This window comes from Equus przewalskii, chromosome 1 (assembly GCF_037783145.1).
Source record: "Equus przewalskii isolate Varuska chromosome 1, EquPr2, whole genome shotgun sequence".
NCBI classification, from domain to species: Eukaryota; Metazoa; Chordata; class Mammalia; order Perissodactyla; family Equidae; genus Equus; species Equus przewalskii.
The window spans coordinates 54,946,081-54,972,498 of record NC_091831.1 but is presented as its reverse complement, the minus strand read 5'-3'; the positions used below and the strand labels follow the sequence as shown (position 1 = coordinate 54,972,498).

General features: G+C 34.6%; 1 protein-coding gene across 21 annotated transcripts in view; it reads left to right on the top strand.

The window, feature by feature from the left end:
* CTNNA3 (catenin alpha 3) overlaps nucleotides 1-26,418 on the top strand; it is a 1,517,748-nt gene that overhangs the window by 1,376,354 nt on the left and 114,976 nt on the right. For all 21 annotated transcript variants that reach the window (XM_070563754.1, XM_070563769.1, XM_070563716.1 and 18 more), the window contains one exon: nucleotides 20,749-20,930. In XM_070563754.1, coding sequence (XP_070419855.1) covers nucleotides 20,749-20,930 — 182 coding nt within the window. The remainder of the gene's footprint in view (nucleotides 1-20,748; nucleotides 20,931-26,418) is intronic.

Below are 26,418 nucleotides of genomic sequence, written 5' to 3'. Positions count from 1 at the left end.
TGCAGGGGAGAGCAAAAAACCCGGGTGGCAACAAAGTGCTTTCTAGTTTCAATTGACTCGAAGGCTAGAACTTTAAAAGAAAGAAAAATTCTCTAAAATTAGCAGTAAGACATATGTACTTTTTTGATAGGTCTTTTTAAAATTGTAAACGGCATTGATCTTTCCGTGTTTTCTGATGGAAGTTTGAAATTTTACATATTACTAAAATTGAATATAATAATGTCATTTTTTTAATTCCTCCAATGTCCTATTGTACTAAAATTGTATGTCTATTCTTCTTTCATAGATAGATGCCTTTGAATAAACATGGTTTCTTCTATAGCCTATTAAATTAAAAAAGAAATTATATACTTCAAATTAGACAATGTGACTGAGGAGACCAGGATCGTGGAGTTGGTACCTGAATTATACTTTTAGAGAAGTTGAAATTAGCACAGCCTTCCATGGAGGAGTCAATGTGACAAGAAAATGCCCTCATGGTTTAAAAAATTTTCCAAATTTATTTTCAAATTATGCTTTTTATCTGTAAAATATATGAACATGCCCTAGCATATCACAGTTTCCTACTCTGATAATGATAATAATATAGCAAAAAACATATTATTTACTTAATGCTTAATATGTATCAGGCACTTTAAATTTGTTAAATTATTCTCCAGACCCAGCCCTGGAGATAGATACTGCTATCCCCACTTCAAAAATATAGAAAAAGAGACACAGAGAGGTTATGCAAGCGCCCAATATCACATCTAGTGAAGCAACAGAACTGGGATGGACCCAGCTGTGCCTGCCTCAGGACCTGCCTGTGCGCCTGCTTTTCCTGCTGCACGACACAGCCTCCCTTCTATGGTCCAGGCTTCAGTGGGACTGTTTGAATAAAACCTGTCTGTATACTCTTGGCAAAAAGTGCTAGATTTATGGGAGACGAGGGCTGATGTGAAATTTTGGCCTCAAAATCTCATTCAGAACGGCAGGAGTCTCCATTTTGGACCTGAGCTGTCTAGAAGCGGAATCAAGGCTTTTCTTACACGTGCTGCCCATGTCATTGCGTGCAATTGTAGAGCCCGAGTGTAGCATTAGATTAGTGTAGTTCTGTGAAATGATGAATTTGGGAACTATTGTTACTAAAATTTCCTAAAATTGTATAAATCGTGTGACTGAAAAAGGGATTTTATTTCCAAAGTATAGTTTCTGAATATATGCAGAACTCTCTTGGGTCTGTTGGCTTTTATTTTTATAAGAGGCACCAATAGGTAAACAAAAGTGTCACCATCTCTGGGGAAGATCTTGGCTCCTTTTATTAGAGGCTGCATGACTCAGTAATTTATTTATTCTCTGAAATTCTGATTCCTTATATTTCAGCTCAGATGGCGCCTACCTTGAAATATTGTAACTAGAAAGAATGTATGTAAAGGATCTAGTGCAGTGATAGAAAAGTAATAGGTGCCTAACACACAGTCAGGTCTATTAAAATACAGTGTTTATAAAATGCAGTAATATCTAATCACGAGGGACTCATACTGTGCAGTGAGTTAAATATGAGCCCTCCAAGTCAAGGTGAGCCATAGTAGGTTAAAAAAGCAAGAGCTGATGTTTCATTTGCAGGGAAGGAATAGAGAAACAGGCATAAGGAACGGGAATAAAAGGAATGGGAGGAAGTGAGGAAAGAAGGGAGGGAGACAAGGAGGGAGAAAGGGAGAGAGGGAGGAAAAAGTGCTGTCCTTGGGGCTGGGAGACTCCTCTGTTTACCAAGAACCTGGCCAACACAGCCTGTGCTAGATAAAAGGAGTAACTATAGATAATTATTTTTGTGACCTTGGAATGATAAAGGACCTTCTAACTATGATACCAAAGACAGAAAAACAAAGGAAAAAACAGGCAAACTTTACTCCTGAGAACATAAAATAAGTAAAACAAACAAAACACAACATCCATCTGAAAAATTGTTAAAAGACAAACGTCAATTTGGAGAGACAAGAATCACAATTTATATAAGAAAGTGTTTGTATATAAACAGATTTTCACCAATTGGTAAGAGAAAATGACTCTACCTCCCCCACCCCAAACGTCACCAACAGAAAAATGGGCATAGGACCTGAACAAGATATTCACAAAGAATACAGGCATGTTTAAAATAAACACATAAATAGTTGTTCCATCTCATCGGAGATTATGGAAACACAAAAGAAAACAGCAATGGAATACTATCTTCTTATCATATTTGAAAAAATAAAAAAATTTTTGATATCCACTGTCAGAAAGTTCTTTTGGAAATGGATACATACACAGTAAGGACATTAATCAGGGTAAACTTCCTGAGGGGCTATAGGAAATTATGCATGGAAAGTCTATGAAAGTGCTTCCCCTTTGTCTTCTAGAATTTTTCCTCTAGATACATTTGGAAAAATGCAGAAAGTTATCCATCACAGTCTACTCAATACACATAAATATATGTGTACAGACATACAGACAAACATATATACATATCTATCTACTAAATACATACATATATACAGAGATGGAAAACATGTGAAAACCATTGAAAAGTTGTAAGTAGATAGCATAAAAGAGATTTTAAAATGTGATGAAGCTCTATTTTAGACATTGAAATAATTTATATTAAGATGTAAAAAAATAAGAAATAAAAAAATATATAAGGTATGATCCTATTCTTGCAATATAATTTGTAGAAATAATCACATATATGTGTAGTGTTCAAGGAAAGCCACTGAACTATCACTTTCCAAATCTCTGGTGTATGAAACAGTATCTTATAAATACACAAGTACTATGGATGAAAGGACAGAGACAAAAAGAAGTCCATCATACTATTTACAGTTTATGCATAATTTTCTACACCCATATGGCCCAAATAAACTTAAGGAAAAAATAGCTACCTTTAATTTTACTAACTAGAGGAAACCATGGCTATAAATTCATTTCATTTTCCCAATCTTTAAGAAATTACGTTAATAGGGCTGGCCTGGTGGCGTAGTAGTTGTGTTCCCACAATCTACTTTAGTGGCCTGGGGTTTGCCGGTTCAGATCCTGGGTGCAGACGTACACAGTGCTCATCAAGCCATGCTGTGGCAGTGTCCCACATAGAAGAACTAGAAGGACTTACAACTAGGAGATACAACTATGTACTAGGGCTTTGGGGAGAAAAAAGAAAGAGGAAAATTGGCAACAGATGTTAGCTCAGGGCCAATTTTCCTCACCAAAAAAAAAAAAAAGCATACCTTAAAAATTAAAAAAAAAAAGAAGTTATGTTAATAGAAAGTATATACACTTTTCTTGAATATTTAATGAAGTATGTATTATTAAAGCGTGACGTAAGAAAAGATTTCTGTTTTCTGTCTTTGATGGAGGCTACTGATTCTCAGCTCAAACTGGTGCAATATCCTGTACTTCCAAATAGTAAATATTTCCAAATAGTAAATACTACCTCCTGATGTAACATGCTGAAGTTCAGATGCAAACTAATAAGCCAGTAGGGTGTATGTCAAAGTGATCCAACTGCACTTTAGTGACCAATTTTTTAGTTTAGTCCTCACTGATAGAGTAGAACCTTGCCTCTGAAGTTCTTTTGCTAAATTATTATCGTTGAGAATGATTGAAAGCAGATATAAAAGACCGACAAGCACACCAGATATCACGGGCTCCACAATCTGACCGCACATCCGGATCAGTCAGGGCCAGTGCCCACTGACCTCTGGCCAAAAGATTAGTGGAAGTCAGGGCTTCTCGACTGGTGTACTATTGACATTTGAGGTCAGATAATTCTTTGCTGTGGGCAGCTGTCCTGTGCACTGTAGGATGTTTAGCAGCATCTCTGGCCTCTACCCAGTTGATGCTGGTAGCACCCCCACCCCAGTTGTGACAACCAAAAGTTGTGATAACCCAAGAGATTGCCAAATGACAATAAGGTGGGGCTTGGAGGGTAGGGAAAAGGGAAACCAACCACAGTACCAGTTGTTCTTTCTCGGGAAAGTTTGTCCTTTTCGATTGGGTCCTTCCTACCTATTTTTATGTTAAAATACTCTTCTTTTAATAAAATGATAGTGATAGTGGATGGTAAGTTTTTTGTGTTAACGTTTTCTCCCCTGCCACATTTTTTGTTTGTTTTGAATGTGCGTGTGTGCGTGTCTCTGTGTGTGTGCGTGTATGTGTGTGTGTATTTATGGCCTTGCTTGGTAAAATAGAATAGGTTGCAACATATGCTTTCCCCCCACTTTTTAAAATTTTATAGGGCTGTGCAATCCTGTACTTGAGTACCTTTGGCAAAAACATTTTATTTCATCTTTTATTTTGAAAATGTTTCTAATTACTACGGATTTTGTTCGTTTGTGAGCCGCTTGTATTAAGGCTTCAGTAGAAATGGTGTATATCTTTCTGAAAGTTTCTTCCAAACACCCTGCAATTTTACCTTTGAAAACTTAACGCACTGAGGCCTTAATTTTATTATCTGTTTGTGCTCATCCGTAGGCGCAGCTTCATCTGTTTCCCGCCTCGGTGCTAAGTTAGGCTCCTCTGTCAGATGCCGCCTCTTGAGTAGCATCTCATTTCTAGTTCCTGAATGGTTTTTTACTTGAAAAAAACCTTGTATACCGCTAAGTGCCTTTCTAATCCAGATGTTTGCCTCTCCAAATTCACATTCAGGAGACAAGAAGAATTACGTTTTGTTTATTTAATTTCAGTGTGTGTTCTGACGGTATGAATTTAGCCTATACACATTTCATGTATTTTTTGTGTTTCTGATGTGGGATAGGTGTTACTACTAACCCCTGTGTTGTCATTATTGCTGCACTAAAGGAGTTTTACGCATTTTGAATCTCAGGCAGTGATTGTACCAGATGTTAGCATAAATACTCATGTAAAATAATTTTTTTGGAACTGCGTAAAAGAAAGGAATTGAATTACGCACATTTCATATGAAGGGAAGTCCTTTAATTGAGAACTGACAATGTAATACAGAAAGAAGTAGATATATCAAGCCTTGTGATATTTGTTTGGAGAATTATGAATACTACAGGCAGTGTCCTGATAATCATAAATATATATAAATGAACTACCTGTTTTTGGCACTTAGATTCTTTGGGAACTGTTTGAATTTCAGAATAATATGCCAACATTGTGACTCTCTGAAAACGCTCCACCATATTCTCTTTACATTTTTTTATCTTGATCATAAAATTTAAAAAAATTAAACAAGAAAATGCAAAAAATAATGTTATGCTATAACTAAGGAAATAAATTGTTCAAAACACTACATTATTAATGCATTACACAGACAAGATGTAGTCTATTCCAGGTACACTTGAACTGTACTTTGAGAATTGCTATGCTCCAAGCGATTGGGCAACAACTGGTTAAATTATACCAACAGACACCAATTCTCAATTTCTTACATAGAAAACTCATGTTGAGACTAAAATGACTTGCCCAAAGTCGGCCAGCAAGGCAGTAAAAAAAATCCTCCTTTGTGCTTTCTCTATCATGTCATGTACTCTCTTCCTGTCACTTTATCCATCTGCCCCTTCCTCATTTATTTTCTCCAATGATTTATTTCTCCTTAACATAATAATTTTGTCAATATTACTGAATAAAAGTACAACCTTACAGTTTTGAAATGAATATCTCATTTCATTCTTGTTTAGCCAATCTTTTTAAGCCTTTTTCTTTTCGGTGTGTGTTTTCAAATACTGTAGGGCTCAGACTTGGAAAGAGGAACTAGTGTGAAGGAATTCTTTTGTAAGTTCTTCTATCTTGATTTTTCACCAATCGCCTCACTTTCTAAATTCTTGTGAGCAGCACAGAGAAGGTTTTATCACTTTCTGCTGGAAGATGATTCTTAACTTGATGAGATTACTTGATAATTCTTCTCTGGTCAGGAGAATCCAGAAAGCCTTGGCCTCTGGGGACCAATTCCTAATTAGTGCTCCAGTGTTCTGTCCTATAAGATCCCAAGAAAGTTTTGCTGCATTGTTATCCATCATCTTAAATAATTAAATACACAAATAAATATCTAAGTAGTTAGATAGTTGGTGATAGATACATAACATTGAAATGTGCCTTCGAAACTTGCATTTTGTAAATTGTCTCAAACCTTTCATTTTTTAATTATAGGACTCTTTGGAAAAACAGTTCGTAACTCACTTCGAGATTTATTAAATTAATCTTTAGCTTAAGGGGACTTAGAGAAAATAGAAATATGCAATTGCATACTAATAAAACAGATTCAACTCATCAAGATGAATTCTTTTTCTAAGAATAATCTTTTTGCTTAATTCCAAAAATTATTTTGAGAAAAACATTTATTTAGGAAACATCTACTTTAGGTACTACCCTTACAGCCAATTTACATTTATTTACCTAATAAATATGCCTATATTTTTATAGGTAATCTAGAATTTTAGAGATAATATTCGGTTTCTGGTAAATTTCAGGGCATTGCAGACTGCAAGAGGATCTGAAAGTAACACCATTGTAGTGGAAGATCTAGTCTTGTGAGAATGGTCTAGCGTTGTATAGCGTTTTATGTAACATTTTGATGCGGCACACTTGATGGGGAAACTGCAAGGCTACATTTATGAAAGCACATTTGTTTTTTTCTGAAGACTCATTACCCTTCCAAATGTCAACCAATTGGAGAAGAAGTGGGGGCTCAGGGAGCTGGAGTAGAAAACTCCTTTCTCTCTGGGACTTGATCACCTACTGCTATACATGGGACACAATAGTGTCCAGTTAGGTGTCTGGGTGGTCAGTAATGGATACTAAAATGGTTTCCACAATTTGGAAGGTGAGTGATAACTAGGATGGAATAATGAGCCAGATTTTTGATGCCTCTTTACCAAGACCATATTACTCTGCATGGGACCATTACTTTTAATCTCTAACATTTGGTCTATTTTATATGTATATAATTTAGTCTCATGTTAACTGGCTGTAAGTAGTTAAGAAAAATTTTATTTGTCCACACAAGCGAGCTGTTAGGTAGAAAGTATTTAGAGACCCTCTGACCCTCAAGCAAAACCAAGACTATGATGAGAGTGGTAATTAGAATAAAATACTCAAGGAGGCGGGAAATCTAGAGAACAGTAGCAGAGATTGCTTTGTCAGGAGCCTCACTCTTGTGGAGTTCCTCGTAGCAGGAGCAACCTGGACTACGTCTTATTTTATTGTGGTATGCAAACCCATTTAAACACCCTAAATCACAAGTTACACGTCGTTTAGTGATGGTCTTCCAGCTTTAAGATGCGGCAAAGGTTTCTTGAAGAAATTATGTTGTTATCCAAAAGCAGGTGGACTTTTACATCTTCTCAGTTTATAGGTAAACTGGCATATTTGCTTTGGTGGGTATCCATAATCTTAGCATCATGATTCTGTGTTTGTTTTTGCCCTCACTTTTTCACCTCCTCACTAAAAAGATCTCTAGCAGGGAGAAATAGATACTTTAATAGTTTCAGACTTTCTTTTAGGGAGAGACTCTTTCTTCAGGAAAATAAGCTGCACGGTGATGGAAGATGAGGCTTTGATAGGTGAATAGATATCAGAAAATACTTAAAAAGTTTGCTTAAAAAGTATACAGTGTTTTCTTGTAGGAGAACACACAGGAGAGAAAAGGGTGAAGTAAGAAGGTGGGACTTAAAAGAAAGGTGGCTGTCAATAAATTGCCCTGCGTTTGCTGAAGCATGTTTGAGGATTGGGATGCATATTGTTCACTGTTTTAACTCTTTATTTTGAATTTATTTTAGAATTATAGAAAACTTGCAATTATAGCACAGAGAGTCCCCATATACCCTCCACCGAGTTTCTCCTAATGTTGACATCTTGCATAACTAAGGTCTATTTGTCAAAACTAAAAAATGAGCGTTGGAGTTATACAACTAACTAAACTACAGACTTCATCAATTTTTCCACTAATATTCTTTTTTGTTAGGATCCCAGGATCCTGCACTGTGTTTAGTTGTCACATCTCCTAGTTTCCTGTAGACTATGACAATTCCTTACCTTTCCTTGTCTTTCATGACATTGATGCATTTGAAGAGTACAGAGCAGGTATTTTATGGAACGCCCCTTGATTTGGATTTGTCTGACGTGTTTCTCATGATTATTTTAAGGTTATGCCCCTTTGGAGGGAATACACAGAATGCATGTGTCCTCAGTCCATCAAATCAGGAGGTACAAGATGTGAATAGGTTGCATTTCTGGTGATGCTGGCCTTCATCACTTGGTTAAAGTGTAAGCTGCTGGCTTTCTCCACTGTAAATTTACTGGTTTTTTTCCTTTGTAATTAATAAATATCTTGGGGGAAATGGTTTAAGACTATTCAAATCTTATTTCTTCTCAAATGGTTATCTACTAATTTTAATATTCTTCACTGAATCTTGCCACAATTATTACTGTGGTGTTTGCCTAACAGTGATATTTATTTCCCTTATTTCTTCTGCATTTATTAATTAGAGGAAGAACTGTCCCTTCTTTTACATTACTTATTTCTCAATTATTTATTTCTATGACCCTGGACACATGGATAATTATTGTATCCTATGCATTTTAACCCTACTTTTTGACAAAATTGTCCCACCTTTGGTACTGGAAGCTTTCAGCTGCGGCTCCTGTTTCTTTTTATCACGTCCTCCCTGTTCTTTTTTGAGCAACTGCTTACTTTTTGGCATCGTGAGATGATCCAAGTTCAATTTGTCAACCCTTTTAGCTGAATTCACCTTAGCAATATCCAATGGCCCCTGCCCAAGACAACCCAGGATTTGCATAGCATGGCTTCCAGCAGGCCCCTGGCTCTCCTTAGACCTCAGGTTAGTTGGCTGCCTTGTGACTTCCTGAACAAGATGACCTTAAAGTTCCCCTCAGCTTGACTAAATTTTAGACAGGTCTCTTCCTGACTATAGATAACCCCTTTTCTTAGAGCATTTACTTTAGAAAACTTGCAACTGTAAATTATTTCTCTGCCCCTTTGAGATGCAAATATTCTCCCAGCCTTTTGCCAGGTTTACAACCCAGGAATATTTTTCTCAAGGACCTGGGAACCTCTCATTTGAAATGTAATAATCAAGAAAGATAGCGCCTCTGTCTACTAGCCTCTGCTGGAAAGAAGGAGCCCAGCTTTGGTATGCACCATTAGTAAACACAATGGCCTAGTCACATTGACCAAGCTCCCCCTAACGTCTTTCAGTACTTTTCCACTAGCTCAACCCAGTGCTTAAAAACTCTCCCACCTTTTGTTTCAGCAGAGTTGAGTTCAATCTCTGTCCTTCATTTCGAAAGTCTTGAATAAAATTTTCCTTGCATGTTTAACTTATCCAGTACAATTTTTCATTGACACCTCTGACAGGCTAAAAAAAAATGTCATGAACTGTTAGATTTTCTGACTTTCGTTGTTTTCAATGTAGGAGCCATGCTTTCTCCAATTTTCTACATCCTAAGACAAAAACCAGACAGATTATAACTATAAATTATCTCCATTCTGCTTTGTAAAATTCCCATGTTACCGCTAAACATTTTCACAAACTTTTCCATACATACAAATTATGTATATGGATAATTTTTAAAGAGTTTAAAAATGTTTGGTCACTACAACAGAATGAGAAGGGAACTGTCATTTAAGAGAAAGCAATAGATCACTGAGGGCAGAAAAGTAGAGCAGGACGGTGGCCTATGGAAATATAAGCTCTCAGAAATTCACAGAGCTCTTAGGGAGGGAATTTGGAATTCTCAAGGAATGTATGATAAGGAGTTTGACTCAACTTTATTTAAATTTCAAAATATGGAAACCAGCGAACTATGAATTTTAGATCACAATTGGACAGAAACATGGGCACTAACCCACTTATGTAATCACAAAAAATATTATTTGTGGGGCTGGCCTGGTGGCGCAGCGGTTAGGTTCATATGTTCTGCTTCAGTGGCCTGGGGTTCGCCGGTTTGGATCCCAGGTGCGGACCTATGCATGGCTTGTTGGGCTGGGCTGTGGCGGGAGTCCCACATGTAAAGTAGAGGTGAATGGGCATGGATGTTAGCTCAGGGCCTGTCTTCCTCAACAGAGGGAGGAGGATTGGCGGCAGACGTTAGCTCAGGGCTAATCTTCCTAAAAATATATATATATTATTTGTGGATTTTCCAAATTAATATAATTTTTTTTTTTACTTTTTAAAATATCTAGCAAGTGGTACCTAGGCTATATATTATGCAAAAATTTAACTGTTTGCATTTCTTTGGGGAGTATATAATCTATATTTAACTGATAATAATATAATGAGAGTTTTTTCATTTTCATTGCCATATGTTTGTGATGACAGGTAGTATCAGCAAATTTATATAGATTGCTAGTCATAGTACTGTATTAAATCATACTAAGAAGACTTCTACAGGGGCCAGCCCAGTGGTGCAGTGGTTAAGTTCATGCTCTCTGTTTTGGCAGCCATAGGTTCACTGGTTCAGATCCGGGGCATGGACCTAGCACCTCTCATCAAGCCATGCTGTGGCGGCATCCCACATACAACACAGAGGAAGATAGGCACAGATGTTAGCTCAGTGACAATCTTCCTCAAGTAAAAAGAGGAAGATTAGCAACAGATGTTAGCTCAGGGCCAATCTTGCTCACCAAAAAAAAAAAACCTATATAAGCATAATATATGGACAAGCAAATGTCATAAATACTTGCAATTCTCTACCATATTCCTCAGATTGTTATTTTGTCAAAAAAAGTGTTATTAGAAAGATAGAATGAAGTGTTCAAATTCCCATAAACTATTGGGAGGCCAATCTAATAATTCTATTTATATTCAGTTATATATTTAATACATATGTAAATTTTATAAAATTATATTCATTACAAAAGTATGGTTAAGAGAAAACTATGCAAAGAAACAGTAGAGACAGATTTTTTTTTTTTTTTGGTGAGGAAGATTGGCCCTGAGTTAACATCTATGCCAATCTTCCTCTATTTTGTATGTGGGATGCCATCACAGCATGGCTTGATGAGCAGTATGTAGGTCTGCACCCAGGATCCAAACCCTTGAACCCCTGGTCACTGAAGCAGAGGGTGAGAACTAACCACTACACCACTGGGCCAACCCCAAGACATAGAATTTTTTTGTCAAATTATACCTATTTTAATGTCACACCATTCATTTATCTTGTCAATATTTTATCTTTAACAAAATGTTTTAATTTGTTATAAATAAACATTAAACATCACACTATCAAAGATATATGAAAACCATATTCAGTAAGATACTGACTTTCTAGAATTCTTATAGAACAAGTTATTTTAGACCAAAATATAAATTTTTAAACTTAAAAAATATTATTTAATGGAATTGGCTTTCAAATTAGATTCCGTGCATTCCAGCTTGCCAACCAAGATGTTCTAAATATAATTTGATATTTTCGGCGCAGGGAGATTTGAAGTCCCTGAGCACATGAACAGTGCCATATAACTCCACTATGCACTAGAAAAGCAGGAAATGCTGGTTTATGCTGTAGGTAGCTCCTTCTCAGTATTATGACCAAACACAGTTGTATTATGCTGTAATGCAGTGATAGGCTGAGGGTGTCCTGATCTGAGCAGGAAAGCTTCTTCATCAACTGAGAGGCTCCGGATTATCTGAGCTTTCTGTCTCCTCTCTGATAGATTTTCTTTTTCTTCCCTGGGGTCAGAGTGGCACCCCTCCTGTCTGCTTCCAATTTACTCTGAACTAGGGCATGGAATTCAGGTAACCAAACTTTCTTAGATTGTATGCGGAGTAAAAGTTACCAGGCTCTGAGTCACACCCTAAAGGCGCCCATGTGAATAAAATGAAGGAGCTCGTAGTGCTTGCTTGAGTTCATCACAGCCTTTATAATATTTACTTATTCAATCCTTCCTTTGTTATATGGAGTTATGTAGTTTCAAAACATGGGGATTTCTCTGTTGTCAGTCTTGGCAGCATCAAAAGACAAAAGTATTACAAGAACCTGGAATGATCTAAAGAAAACACATGCAATTGAATTTGGTAGTCTAAATCCTTGCAATGTTAGATTTAAAAAAAAAATGCAGAACCATTTAGATTAGAACACTCAGATAAGCTTGTTAAAGTGTGTTCTTCCCTTCCCTTCGAGGTAGCCTATTTTGGAAGACAGTTTATAATAATCTACGTGTTTTGGTGAGAAGGGAACCAAAGGAAAGATTTTAAAGGCTTGGTGTTAACCCTATTGCTGAAATATATATTGCAAGAAATATATGGCCATGCTAGAGTCACAGCTTCAAAACGACTGGGACTGTCATGGTAGCTTTTTGACCCCTCCTCCCACTGGCACCACTTTTTTGAGGCTCCATGCAGATCACCACCTTTGAGATAATAACTTTTCTTTTTGGAGAAAGGTTGATGCTACAGTCACATTTATTTAAATTTCAATCATTATAATACACACTAAGATCCTGAATGCAATTGTTTCCTGTGAGTCTCCAGCCACACTTACCTATGTGAGGATTACTTTGGCAGGTCATGAATCATTCACTGTTTTGGTTTTTACCGGTAAAATCTGCATGGACTACTTTGTGTCTTAGTCTCAGAGAACCCAGCCCTGGACCTTTAGGTATGTCCAACGAGGGGCTGAAGCATCATTGGCCAGGGATGTTGCAGACAGGCTGGTATTTTAGGATAAGAGAATAGACTATATGGTCTATTAAAAGTCCCTGATGCCTCCACAAAACAAGAACATAAAAAATATTTGTTTTCCAATTTTTAATTTCGAAAAAATTAAATGCACAGAAAATTTTAAACACTAGTGCAACGCACACCCATATTCCCATGACCTAGATACAGCAGTTTTAACATAGTGCCAGAGCCATATTTCCTTTTTTTTCTGAAATACTTCAGTTATTTGCAACATCATGGTACTTTATGCCTAAAGATTTCAGCAGGTATCTCCTGAAATAATGGACATTCTCTTACATAACCTCAATATTGTCCTCACACTGAAGACAATTAACAATCGCTTCCTAATTTTGCCTGACTCCCAGTCTATATTCAGATTTTTCCAGCTGTCTCCCAGATGCCTTTTACAGCCTTTATTTTTTCCCAGAACCAGGAAAAACAAATTGGTTTCACAAATAATACATGACTATTGTTTTTCAAGATTGAAATGAACCCTAGTGCTAAAAACTATATTGCAAATGAAACCATAAGCAAGGAGATACGATGTAAAAGCAAAGGAAAGCATTGGAGGTCTTCTTCATTCATAGGAGACACGCATTTGTCCCCGCAGGCCTTATTTCCATCGTATGACAGGTGGATATTAAGAGTATCTGCCTCGGAATATTATTATTCAAATGGGATGATTTTTCAGAAGTGCTTAGAAAAGTGACTGGCATGTGGGAAGCATTAATAAATGTTAATTACCATTATTATTACCTTTAGAGCATAAATGATCAAAGAAACATGATAATTTAACAGTTCACTCGATGTTTCAGTCCAGCCCCTGAAGCCTATAAAGTTTTATAGTAAAAGGAGATGGGTTTAGACGTGACAGGGATCTGTGAGTGTAACCCACAACGTTTTAAGATTGCTAGTTTTTGGCAGATGAGGAAACTGAGAGCTTTTTAAAGCTAATATATCTATAAATTTGATTTAAAGGACTAAACATAAAAATGTAGAACTGTATATCATTACTTAAAGCAAAGTGCAAATCTAATACATAAATATCATTTAAAAAATATTATGGAAAAGTTTTCTCAATGAATTCTCAGGAACATGTTTGAAGTCACAATTTAGTATACTTGAAATATCAATGCATAAATTTTTTTCATGAATTTGTTCTCAAATTTTAATTAAGTTGAATTTCTGCTGGCAACACTTCAGATTTAAACTCCAGCAAAATGTTTTACTATTTGTATTTTTTATATATTAAAAACATCCATTTCCCAAATGCCTCTGAGTTTATTGAAAAATATGTATATATATAAATGCTACTATTAAATTTGTGAAACTCTGGAGATAAGAACAAGAATTCTCTTTTTAGAAATATTTATCCAATATACATACACCATGCATATATTTTAAAAGTTTATAAAACAATTAATTTTAAATGTTGAGTTCTAGCTACACACTTGCATGAGTAATATTAATTGATTAAGAATTTCCTAATATTTATAAAATAAAAAAGTAGTGATTATAGCTTACTTACTAATAAAATACTATTTCTGTGTTCTGTCCAGGTTTATGGATAGGAAAAGTAACAGAGTTATATGATTTACTTAAGAATTAAATTTCCATGGAAGAGTTATAGCTAAGTAAAGCAGAACAATTTTGTGGGAAGAGAGAACGAGTGGCACCACATGGATTTAAGTACCAAATCTGCCGCTAACCAGCTGGATAATATTTTTATGTCATTTCTCTCCCCTGGGACTCAGTTTCTTTATATTCAAAATAAGAAATTTGGATTATAGAGCTTCTGAGAAAAAGAGAACTACAATAAGCTTATATTTTTATGTGGTTTATTGCTTATGGAGTGTATTTGAGCAAAATATTTCACGTGGTCCCTGCCTAAGCTCTGCGAGGTCGTTAGATGCATTTTTAGCTGTTCTTCCCCACAGTATTGTGGAAAACCCTGGAGTCCAGGCTAAAGCGTTTATATACATTAATCATAAGTACCATTTACACAATATTTAATACATTCTAGGTATCATTATTTAAACAAATAACTCTGTCAGAGGACCCAAAATGAGTTTATCGTCATTTAACAAGTGATGATGTGGGGCTTAGGATGGTTAAGTCACTCGCCGCAAAGCTAGTACTTGGCAGAGTTGGAGTTTGAACGGAGGTCTGCATGACAGCAATTGTTACGTTTTTCCTATTATACTACTTTTTTCTTCTCTTTTTGTCTTTTTTAAGTGGTTATGAAAATCATTGAAAGTGTTTAAGTAAAGAAATAATGTAAGCATTTCAATATTTTAAGTAGTAGTAATGAACATAATGAAATTACGAAGTAGATAAAAAGAGGATGAGGAGATCAACTGTGCCGTTGACACAGTCTTAGAGAAATAATGAGGAGCTGAGTTTGAAAATGGACAGGAAAAATGAGTAAAAGAAATTAATACAAGGAAGAGGATTTGAAACTGTGTAAATGCAGGTGACAAAGAAAATGCAAGAGCAATGCTATAAAATTTTGATCCCACAAGCCTGTTTTTCTTTATTCCTGACTATTTCTATTAACGATTACAAACAAGCATTTATCACGTATATGTCCCTATCTTCACGAAACTCATATTCTAGGGAGAGGAGACCCAAAAACCACAAATAAACAAGTTTTATACATATATCTATTCCAAAAGGTGATTTCGTTCTCAAAGATCTTCCTCTGGTGAGATAGGACATTCATATTCTCAAATAATTAGACAATAGAACAATATAAACATCTTAAGGGAGGAACTGATAACATGTTCTGAAATTTTTAGAAGAATAATTACATACAGCTAGAGAAGAAAGGGGGATGTACTGGATGAACTTGGTTGGGAAGTATGGTTAAGTTTGGACCAACAGAAATGGGAAAAGGGATGAAGATGAGCCAAATAATTAACGGGCAATATCTGAAGATATTCACCTGCAACAGCAAATAGCTTAGTTTAGCTTGAGGGAACAGTACGTGAAAGGAAGATGAAATGACATTGAAGTGGTAAGGGCAAAGGTAATGATGGTTCCTGTCCCCTAGTAATTCCACTCCTAGCTATACACTCAAGAATAATGTCCCAATAAGTGCATCAAAAACACAAGAATTTAATACATATTTTAAATATTTATATTTATATATATTTAATATTTATAATAGCCCAAAATGGAATGCTTCCCAACAGATCATTAATAGAAAAACAGATAAATAAGTGGTATATATTTGCAGAGTGGAATGCTATCTATATAGAGCAATGAGAATAAGCAGACTATAACTTCATGCGGTAGTGCAGATGTATTTCAAATATATAAATGTTGAACATAAAAAGCCAGACACAAGTGTACGTATACTATTACTCCATTCATATAACGTTCAAAAATTGGAACATCTATAGTTGTAGAAATCGAGATAGTAATTGTTCTTGATGTGTAGCGACTAGAATAGGACACAGGGAAGTTTCTGGGGTGCTGGTAACCTTTTTTTCTCCTTGATTTGGGTACGAAATACACAGACTCACTTAGCTTGTGGAAGTATTTCCACTTTATATTTATTATTTGGACATTTTTCTATATGAATTTTCCACTTTAAACAAATTTAATGATGGTAATTGAGGAATTGATACTCTTTGTTCAGTAAGGAGACATGGAAGGTGGTTTTTAGCTGAAGAATTGCTAAATTTTATCAAAGTCAGAAAGAGTGAATCAAGTGGTAGCAAGACAAAAGAATGAAAATGAAAGAGAAAATTAAGACGAATTTGTATAGTAGTAAGAAATACAGAGAAGGAGATGGATATGATAAATGTATGAGATAAATGGACAAACTTTCTGCTTCACAAAAGAGGATAGATAAAGAAAGCAGAAGAATTTTTTTAAATTGAGATTTCAAGACTGAGTAGCAGGCAGTATTACTGAGAAACAGGAAAATCAAGAGAATAAAGGACTTGCAAGTGTTGGAAAACTACAGCCAGCAGGCCAAATCTGGCCCCCAACTGTTTTTGTACAGTCCATGAGCTAAAAATATTTTTTACATTTTTAAGTGGTTGAAAAAATTCAGAGTGGGAGTAATTAGAATAATATTTGTGATACATGAAAATTACATGAAATTCAAATTTCGGTGTCCATATAAAGTTGTATTGCCACAGCCACACTTATTGGCGTGCAGAGTCTATGACTGCACTTGCATTACATCAGCAACAGAGTTGAATAATGCAACAAAGTGGTACGGTATGGCCAGCAAGGCATTAATTATTTACTATCCTGCCCTTTACAGGAAAATTCTGCCAAACTCTGTTTTAGAGCTAAAACTGTAAATGACATATATATACTGGAAAATGCCTAATAGGCTAATGGAAGAATATAATTTTTGTTGAAAAAAGGAGGATAACATTAGAAATAGAATTCCAAGGATCACTGCATAAAGCGAAGAACTGAATCTGTTTGTGTAGCAGTTGGCATTTAATAGCACTTAAGAATTTAAAAAGTGTTTTCACATACATTCATTCATTTGATCTCTAAAACAACTCACCTTTGAGCTTAACTGTGAGGTGAGTATCATTGTCTCTAGTCTACAGATGAGGAAACAGATTGGGAAAGATATGTGGCTGACTGTACTTTGGAGAATAACTGTGTTCGAAAGTAGAAGGTGGTAGATAACTACCATTTGGGAGAATCTGAATGTTTTGGTATGTTGTGGGCAATATTGCTCATGTTTGTTGTCATGGCGATAGAACAAAAACTCTAGAGCCAGAATTTCTAGGTTTGCTTCCAGGTTCTACCATTTACAACACTGTAATCTTGAGTAAATAACCTTTTGGAAACTCAGTTTCATACTCCATAAAATTAGGATAATGATATACTTACGTCATAGGTTCCTCTGAAGATTAAAGTTTAAGTGTATGTAAGATGCCTAGAGGAGTATCGGGCATATATAAATGTTAGCTATTTTCATTGTCTTTGACAATAGATTCCAGAGTCAGTCGACATACAATGTAATTGCATTTGGATGGCAGTGATTCAAAAAGCTTTTGATAGCTATTTGTGTCAGAGTTCTTCTCCATAGATTTGAGTAGGAGCAGAGACATAAGCCAGCCAACAATAACACTTACCTGATATGTCTTAAGCTCTGTACCTGAGTTTCTTTGCTTATCCTGCACTAAATAATCCAATAAGAAATTTTCACCCAGAATTCTTAAATATCAAGTATTCTTTGAAGTCCTATTTTGAAATTTTCGTAGTGATTAAAATCTCTTGATAGCATATAGTAAATCATTCATGGAAGCACTAAAAACCTTCAGTAAAGGTGTCAGTAAGTAATTTAATGGTTTTCTGTTGATATTCCTCCTGTAAGAAAGAGTCAGAATTCTCTAGAACTTTTAATTTTGTAAACTGTTGCTCAACTTTGGGCCCTCATCTTGTCAGAAGTAAACATCTGCCAATTGTATTCACCACGTGAGTTGAGATGTTATTAAGGAAATCGAGGGCAACCGATGAGATTCCTGTCCCCAACAGGATCAGTCTAGTGTTACCCAATAATGGACTCTACTCCCTGCATGACGGGTGGATAGCATTTGCAATTATCGTCATTTTGTGTCTGGGGAACCATAGACAGGAGGGTTAAGTAACTTCCTCAAGGTCATATTGGAAATCACTGGCATTCCAAGGAGGTGAACTTGGAATACACTTAACCAGATGACCTCTTGAATAGTTTTAACTTTATTATGAGGATAGTGAGTAATTTTCCATGATATGCTAGCATGCACTTCAAAATTATTTTTTAAATCCAGGGTCATGGATTTATTATCTGAGATGAATACTGTAAAAGGAGGTCCCAATGGACTCTATCTACAGTTATTATCTGAAAGTTTAAACACTTTTTTATGAAAATGGAGAAAATGATAATGGCCACTTGTCGAGTGGAGAAAATTCATCTCTATTTTTGAGCTAGTTTAATGTGTTGACAGCTTATAATTTACTTAATGTGCTTGCATACTATTGATTTCAGATGTAAGTGAGCTGTGTCTTCATTTATGTGCCTTGCCATATGCCAGCAGCAGTAAAAGTTGCTCTTCTTTCAACATATTACATAGGAGACATTTGCTGAGAAAAGAAACTACAAACTATTTTCAGATCCTAACGAACAGTTACTTGTATAGGTCATCAGTTAAAACCCTAGTCTCATAAAGCTTAATTTAATTCTTCAAATAAAATAAAATCAATAAATTATGAAAAGAAAACAAATTTTAAGTGCTAGATATGTGAATATATTTTGATAACTTTTTATAGAATAAGAAATAGCCTTTATTGAGCGTTCAGTATGTGTTAAGCATCACGCTAATGAATTTAAAGGAAACTTCAAATCACAAAGTCTCATTGTTTATTTTATTTACTAGATTGAAACTAAAGCATGGATAGTTAATCCTGAAATGTTACAGATACCAAGTTATTTTAGACACTGAGTTAGGCTTATAATAAATAGATGATAAATGACAGATACTTGATATTGGTTCTTTGATTTTTACTTGCATTTTCCATTGACCATTCTTGTAATTCCTCCCTTCATATAGTTAAGCTCCTTTGATATTGTACATTATTGATTCAATAAAGTGTGGTTTAGTATTCTGATCCTAGTATCCAGAATATTGCAAAGCTTTTTGAGGTGATTTCTTCTTATTTCCCCATCTATAGATGTCCTAGAGACTATCATCTGGACATACCATAGGCATTGTAGGTATCACATATTCTATGTGAAAAATCAAATAAGTAAATTCTGTTATCCTTTATGATTTATGCTTTAATGATTTATCCTTTTGAATGCTCCCTTTCAGACTTATGTACTCATTCTACTGTTAGAATATTTATGGATTCCTTTTTTTGACCATATGATTGCATAGCCTGTCTCATGAAATCTTATGGACTTGATATTATCAAATCGCTTTTACTTCAAGCTTCTTTTATATTTGACAAAAATCATAGGTCCCAGGTGCTAAGGTGGTGAATATGGTAGTTTAAATTATTGATGCTTTTCTACCCATCCCACATTTTAAATTGCAAGTAGAAGCTGCAAGTTGTACACTGTTCAAGATATGACATCCAAAGAATGATATCATGCCAACATAAGTTTACTGTGGATGGGAGAGCAGCACCTCAAAACTCAAGATACTAAATAGAGAGGGCTGTCTTAATGGACTCTGCCCATAACATTTTTACTTTTCCTCCAAAAGAGTTTGCATACACATACACACCTGCGCAAAATATATATACATCCTTATGATTTTATATATATGCTCGTCTATATACATATGGCTTATAAATGTGTACTATTACTGTTTACCAATGCATGTGAGTGTTTATGTGAGGATCTGTCTATGTATGTTTCATTTGAAGATAAATGTAGATATAGTTTCATTTTAAGACAAACTTTATGATACTTCTACCTTTGAGGCATACTATTAGTATAATTAAATAACGTATACACTTTTCTAACATATGTGATGCATTACATTTAGTTTGAATGAATGTAAAATTTTAATGCATTAGGAATTTGAGAATTTAAGGAGTAGATTTGAATATGTTAGATACTAAATTATACATTGTTCTCAAATGTAACATCGTAGTTCTAGAAGAAACAATTATAATTCAATAGATTTTTCATATGAACAATTAAACCTGGAAAGTTTTGATTATATGACTTAAAAAACCTATGACATGGGGCTGGCCCTGTGGCTCAGTGGTTAGGTTTGCATGTTCTGCTTTGGCGGCCTGGGGTTCGCCAGTTCGGATCCCGGGTGTGGACATGGCACTGCTTGGCAAGCCATGCTGTGGTAGGTGTCCCACACATAAAGTAGAGGGAAGATGGGCACGGATGTTAGCTCAGGGCCAGCCTTCCTCAGCAAAAGGAGGAGAATTGGCAGCAGATATTAGCTCAGGGCTAATCTTCCTCAAAAAAAAAAGAAAAAAATTCTAAGACATGTCTCTGTTTTTAAATGAACAAGATTTATGAATATTCTATAATGACCTCTTCTTCCTAAAATGCTTTTTGACACAGTGAAGTGATTATAAATCTAATTATCACATGTTTTAGGCTAAGATGACTCAATTGCCTGAGGCAGAAAAAGAAAAGATTGCTGAGCAAGTTGCTGATTTCAAGAAAGTGAAGAGTAAGCTGGATGCTGAGATTGAGATATGGGATGATACAAGCAACGATATCATTGTCCTGGCCAAGAAGATGTGTATGATCATGATGGAGATGACAGACTTTACAAGGTAATTATGAGGAAAATGATGCATAATATTTATAATGGTCGGAAACATTTGTCACATTAGTGAAACCTCAAGTTTCTCTGTGGGGCAGATGCCAAAAACAAATAGTAGGGGAAAGCACATAATATAGAATTAGAAATTTGTAGGTGTATAGTTCTAGAGGTTTGGTAAATACATATGACGGTTTCTCAATAACTGCTGAGGAATGATTTTAGAAATCATTTTATACCCTCTTACCTTCACCCTCCTCTAGAATCTTCTCTGTGTATCATATTAGCATATTACTTTTACAAAGAAACTGGCAAATCAATTATGATCTCTGCTGGAGCTATCTGAATGGTTGATTTCCATAGCTACATAATTTTAGTTATAGTGATTTATGTACCATCAAGATTAGTGGTATCTTTTTTCACTGAGAGATCAACTAGATACATATGAAATTACAATGACAATGATATACAAGCAGGAATAATGCATTATGTGTATATTCCAGAAGTAATAAAAATGTTTATTATGGCTTCAAAATATCATTTTACAGAGCCAGCCAAAGAGCAGTGAAATATATACTGCCTGTCCTGCATGTTACTAAAATCTACAAAACTACAACAATTAAAATAATTTAGTCTTGACATAATTATAAAAGCCAGAGAACAAAAAAATCCTCTGAAGCAGATCTAGAATACTTAGGAAATCATTCATTTATATCGCAATACATTACACACCAAAATAACTTTTAGATGGAGCAATGGAATAATATAATTTTAAAATCATAATAAATGAGAAAAATGTACATGAATCTTTTGCTGATATTAAGATTGAGAAAAGCTTTCTAAGCATTATAGACAAAGGAAGAACTCCTAAAAGAAGGATTATTAAATTCAACTACATTAAAAATTTTTTACATCAATAAAATGTCCTGAACAATTTTGAAATATGAATGTATAATTTACTAAACATTTGTAACCAAAAACAGCAAAAATGTGATGTCATTTATATATAAAGAATACTCACAGACATGATAAAAAAAAAAACCAAATATCCTAGTAGAAGAATGGATACAAAAGATATGAGCAGATAATTCACCAAGTTTTCCCCATAAAAAATATGACCAATTAATATGTGAAAAATATTTAACTTAAAAAAATTTAAAATAAGATTCCTTTTATGTTTACAAAATTGGCCAAAACTTTTAAAATAGGCCTGGTACAGGGAGGATTTGGTGGTGAGAGTGTATGTTGGTATAAGCCGGATAGTAACTTAGCAACATGTATAAACTAAAAACTTTTATAAACTTTTGATATGTTTATCTATCTATATATCTATATCCATAAATTATATACACAATTTCATAATTATAAACTTTTGATATGTTTATCTATCTATATATCTATATCCATAAATTATATACACAATTTCATAATGAATACCTTTTAGATACCTGTTTGTCCCTCTTAGCTCTTCCCAGTTTTTTCTAACCTTGTAGCATAGCTTCTAAATGTGTTATCATGCCTTTTCACATACAGAATGATTTATTTTTAACCCATTGCTCAGTCTCTGCAGACTAAAAATTCCGAGAAGCCTCTCTCTCTCTGTCTCTCTCCACACATATATAATAGAGAAATATGGAACATGGACATGTATATGCCTGTGTACAGGAAACAAAGCTATACCACAACAGTATTAAATAGTGATTATGTTTTCGTAGTTGGATTGTGGGTGAGTTAATTACTTTTAACCTTCTATAATTTGTTAATTATGATAAATACATATTCACTTTTAAAAATTTATAATTTGGTTTTAAGTTAGTCCTAGGATAGTGACAGTTGACTAAATTTAAATCACTCCATGCAACCTTCCTCAAATGTTAAGATCAAAAAAGAGTACAAAGAAAACTTTAAATGATGTCAGCTTTCAGTATTATTAAGCTATGGAGAATAGTGTGAATTTCAAATTACCTTAAAGTAGAGAAATATACCCCAAATTCCAGCAGAGCTGCTGCTGGTAGTGCTCCTTGCTATAAGTCCATGGGTCTAGAGAGCAGGGAATGAGAGAACTAAAACACCCAACAGAAATGGGAGGAGTATCAAAAAGTAATAGATAAAGCACAGCAGAAAACTGGATCAAAATGAAAGCACCTGATACTAAGTGCTAAAAGACTGAACACAGGTCTGGGATTCGGCATTTTATAATACCAACTATAGAGACTGAACTTACAATTAAATGGGACTGTAACTGGGAACTTAAGAAATCTTCACTTTTGAGGAAAAAGGAAATACGGGATAGGTGACATTGGTGGTATGCCAGAGATTGAAAAGAAGACTATAAATAGGAAATACTAAGGAACTCAGATAAATGAAAGAGAATCATAATATATGTTAGCCTCTCTCCTTCCCCATCACCACCACCAAAAAGATTATCCATTAAGGAAAGTATACTGCATAATAATGATGGAAGAGGATGCTTTTGGTCTGGAACCCTGCCTGGGAAGAGCAAGATTCAGACCAACAGCATGCAAAACTATTGTAAGAAGATATAGAAAATGAGTTCACTTCTGGATATATTTGCCAAAGAAAACTATCTCAAGGAGATATCTGCACTCCATGTTCATTGCAATGTTATTCACAATAGCCAAGACATGAAAACAAATTTAGTGTCCATCAAATGAGAAACGGATAAAGAAAATGCGAGTATATTTTTTACCTATAAAAAAGAAGGAAATCCTGCCATTTGTGACATATGGATGAACCTGATGGGCATTATACTAAGTGAAATAAATGAGAGAGAAAAAGAGTAATGCTGGATCGTATCACTTATATGTGGAATATAAAAGAAGAAAAAGTTGAACTCATGGAAAGAGAGAGTAGAATGATGGGGGCTAGGGAGTGTAGGAATGGGGAGATATTGATCAGAGAACAAACTTTCAGTTATAAGATGACTAAGTTGTGAGAATCTAATATACAGCATGGTGACTATAGTTCATAATACTATGTTGTATACTTGAAATTTGCTAAGAGAGTAGATCTTAAGCTTTCACATCAAAGCAAAAAGAAAAAAAAAAAAAACCCAAACAGTAACTCCTTGAAGTGATGGATCTGTTAATTAACTTCATTGTGGTAATCATTTCACAAAGTATATATATATCAAATCATCACATTTTACATGTTAAATATATTACAATTCTATTTGTCAATTATACCTCTACAAAGCTGGGCGTGAAAAGTGAGAGTCAAAACAATTCAGCTGATGAAACTTTTACTTTTGAAAACAATTACAAAACAGAAAAATAAAACTGTAACACAATATTCCAAAGTGAAATAAATTTCAAAATATGAAGAGTTGGGGATATATGTTTTTTAAAACTGGACTCAGAAAATCAAAAACTAAGAAGAGAAATGAAAAACAAAAGCAAAAATGTGGATGACGCACGCAATGATAAAGCTTCAGGAAAAATTAAATGATAAAAAAAATCTCAAAATTGACAAATAAATTATAAAGTGTCCAAAGGAAAATATAAAATTTAAGTAAAAATTCCATAAGAGGCATGAAGACAAGCAGAAGGTTAACCAAGAGAATGACTAGGAGATAAAGAAAGAAGAAAAGGGTCAGAGAGAAGGAGCTTAAATGAAGGAGAGGCAAAGTAGATCCAAGATACGTATACTTGGACCCTTTGACGAATAACTGATGAAATAAAACAACTATTATTTTAACGTATAAATCAAGAAAATTTTTCATATACAAGCCTAAACTTAAATTCATGTATCAAAAGGTGTTAACCATGTACCTAGGAAATTTTATCTGGCAACTCTCAACACACACACACACACATACTCGTTTTCCTCATATATGAAAAATACTAATATAGTCTACATAGTATAAACAACACATACAATAGTCTAAATGTATATGTATTTATATATATATATATATATATATATATATATACAGAGAGAGTGAAAGAGAGACAGAGAGAGATGGGGGAGGTAACAAAGTGAAACCAATTGAATAATAGTAATTTATGAAAAGCAATCCTTACCTCCACAGAGGAGAGTTAAGTATTTTTAACTTTGTCTGATTTCATTTCTTGTGATTATCTCCATATCTCTAAACAATATACTTTCTTCTCTAAGATATAATTTATTGACTTTTCCTACAAATGAGGATTTAGGTCACTTCTACAACTGTTCTTCTTTTCTCTCCTCCTTTTCTTAGTTTGATGAATTTTTTTATCGTTTATATTTACAGTGTTCAATAATATTGTCTTATCCATAATCTGTTTCTTGTTATATGCATGTTAGTTGTATCTCAACTTCCCACTATGTATGATGAAGAAATACCCACTCTTGCCCTTCCTTCTGCCTCTTACGGCCCTCTATTCTATACCTCATTTATAACCCAACTCTTCTCCACTACATTTCTTTTTACATTATTAAGATAGGTAACATTTACTTTCTTCTCAATAATTAAATTATCCATACTTATTCTATAGGTTGGTTCTGAAAGCAAGGATAAATAAATAAGTTACCTTCATAGGAAACACACATAAAAGAAACGTATTTCCAGTAGAAAGTTGAATTAGAATTTAAACATGGTTTAAAGTGTCCATACATTTATATGGAAAACTAAGACAGCAAATCTGAACTAAGAGTTAAGTTTTAATATCAGCTTGAAAAGTGGGGCAACGAGAAGTCTCATAACCTTTCTCACCAGAGAGTAGTATAAATAATTAGAGTGTATGTATATATTTATAGGCAGAATCTAGAACTATAAGAAAAACAGTCAAGAACAAAGCCATGAGGAACAAAATCTTTTAAGAAGTGGACAGAGGAAATAGAACCCCGTGAAAACAGAGGACTCAAGCGATAATAAGAAAATCTGTTAATGTGTAGAAGGATTCTGGGCCATAGTTAAGGGAGTTTCAGTGAGTGATCAACTAATTGCTTTACTTGAAGACATCTTAATTAAATGAAGATTGAAAAGAGTATAATTTTGACAATTCTCTATGGTTATTTTTGTTCGAGTAGCTTCACTAAATGGTGAAAGAGAAAAAAGCCTTTTTAAAAGAGGTGGATGAGAGAATAGTAGATGACAACATAAAGACACTCAAAGTATCATTAAAGGAGGAGTCAAATGATCAAGACAAGATTTTGAGATTTTTGAATGCTTAAATATATTTTAATTTGAAGGGAAAAAGGAAATGGGGAGGAATAGAATGAAATTGTAAAAGGGGAACAAATAGCTATAGCCAAAAATGAGATAAAGGGATAGAGCACAAACACTGAGAAATAGGGAAAGAAACAAACAAACAAAAACAGAGATAAGGATAAATTTGCATGAGTTTACCTGGCTGTTCCTTCTAGTCCTACCTAGAATGTCCCATCATAGAAGACTTTCTTGGCCATCCAGGGTAAAGACGTCCCCCAACCTCTCTCTCTATATCACAAGATCCTGTTACTTTCCTCTTGGCAGTTATCACATCTTAGATTATCTAGTC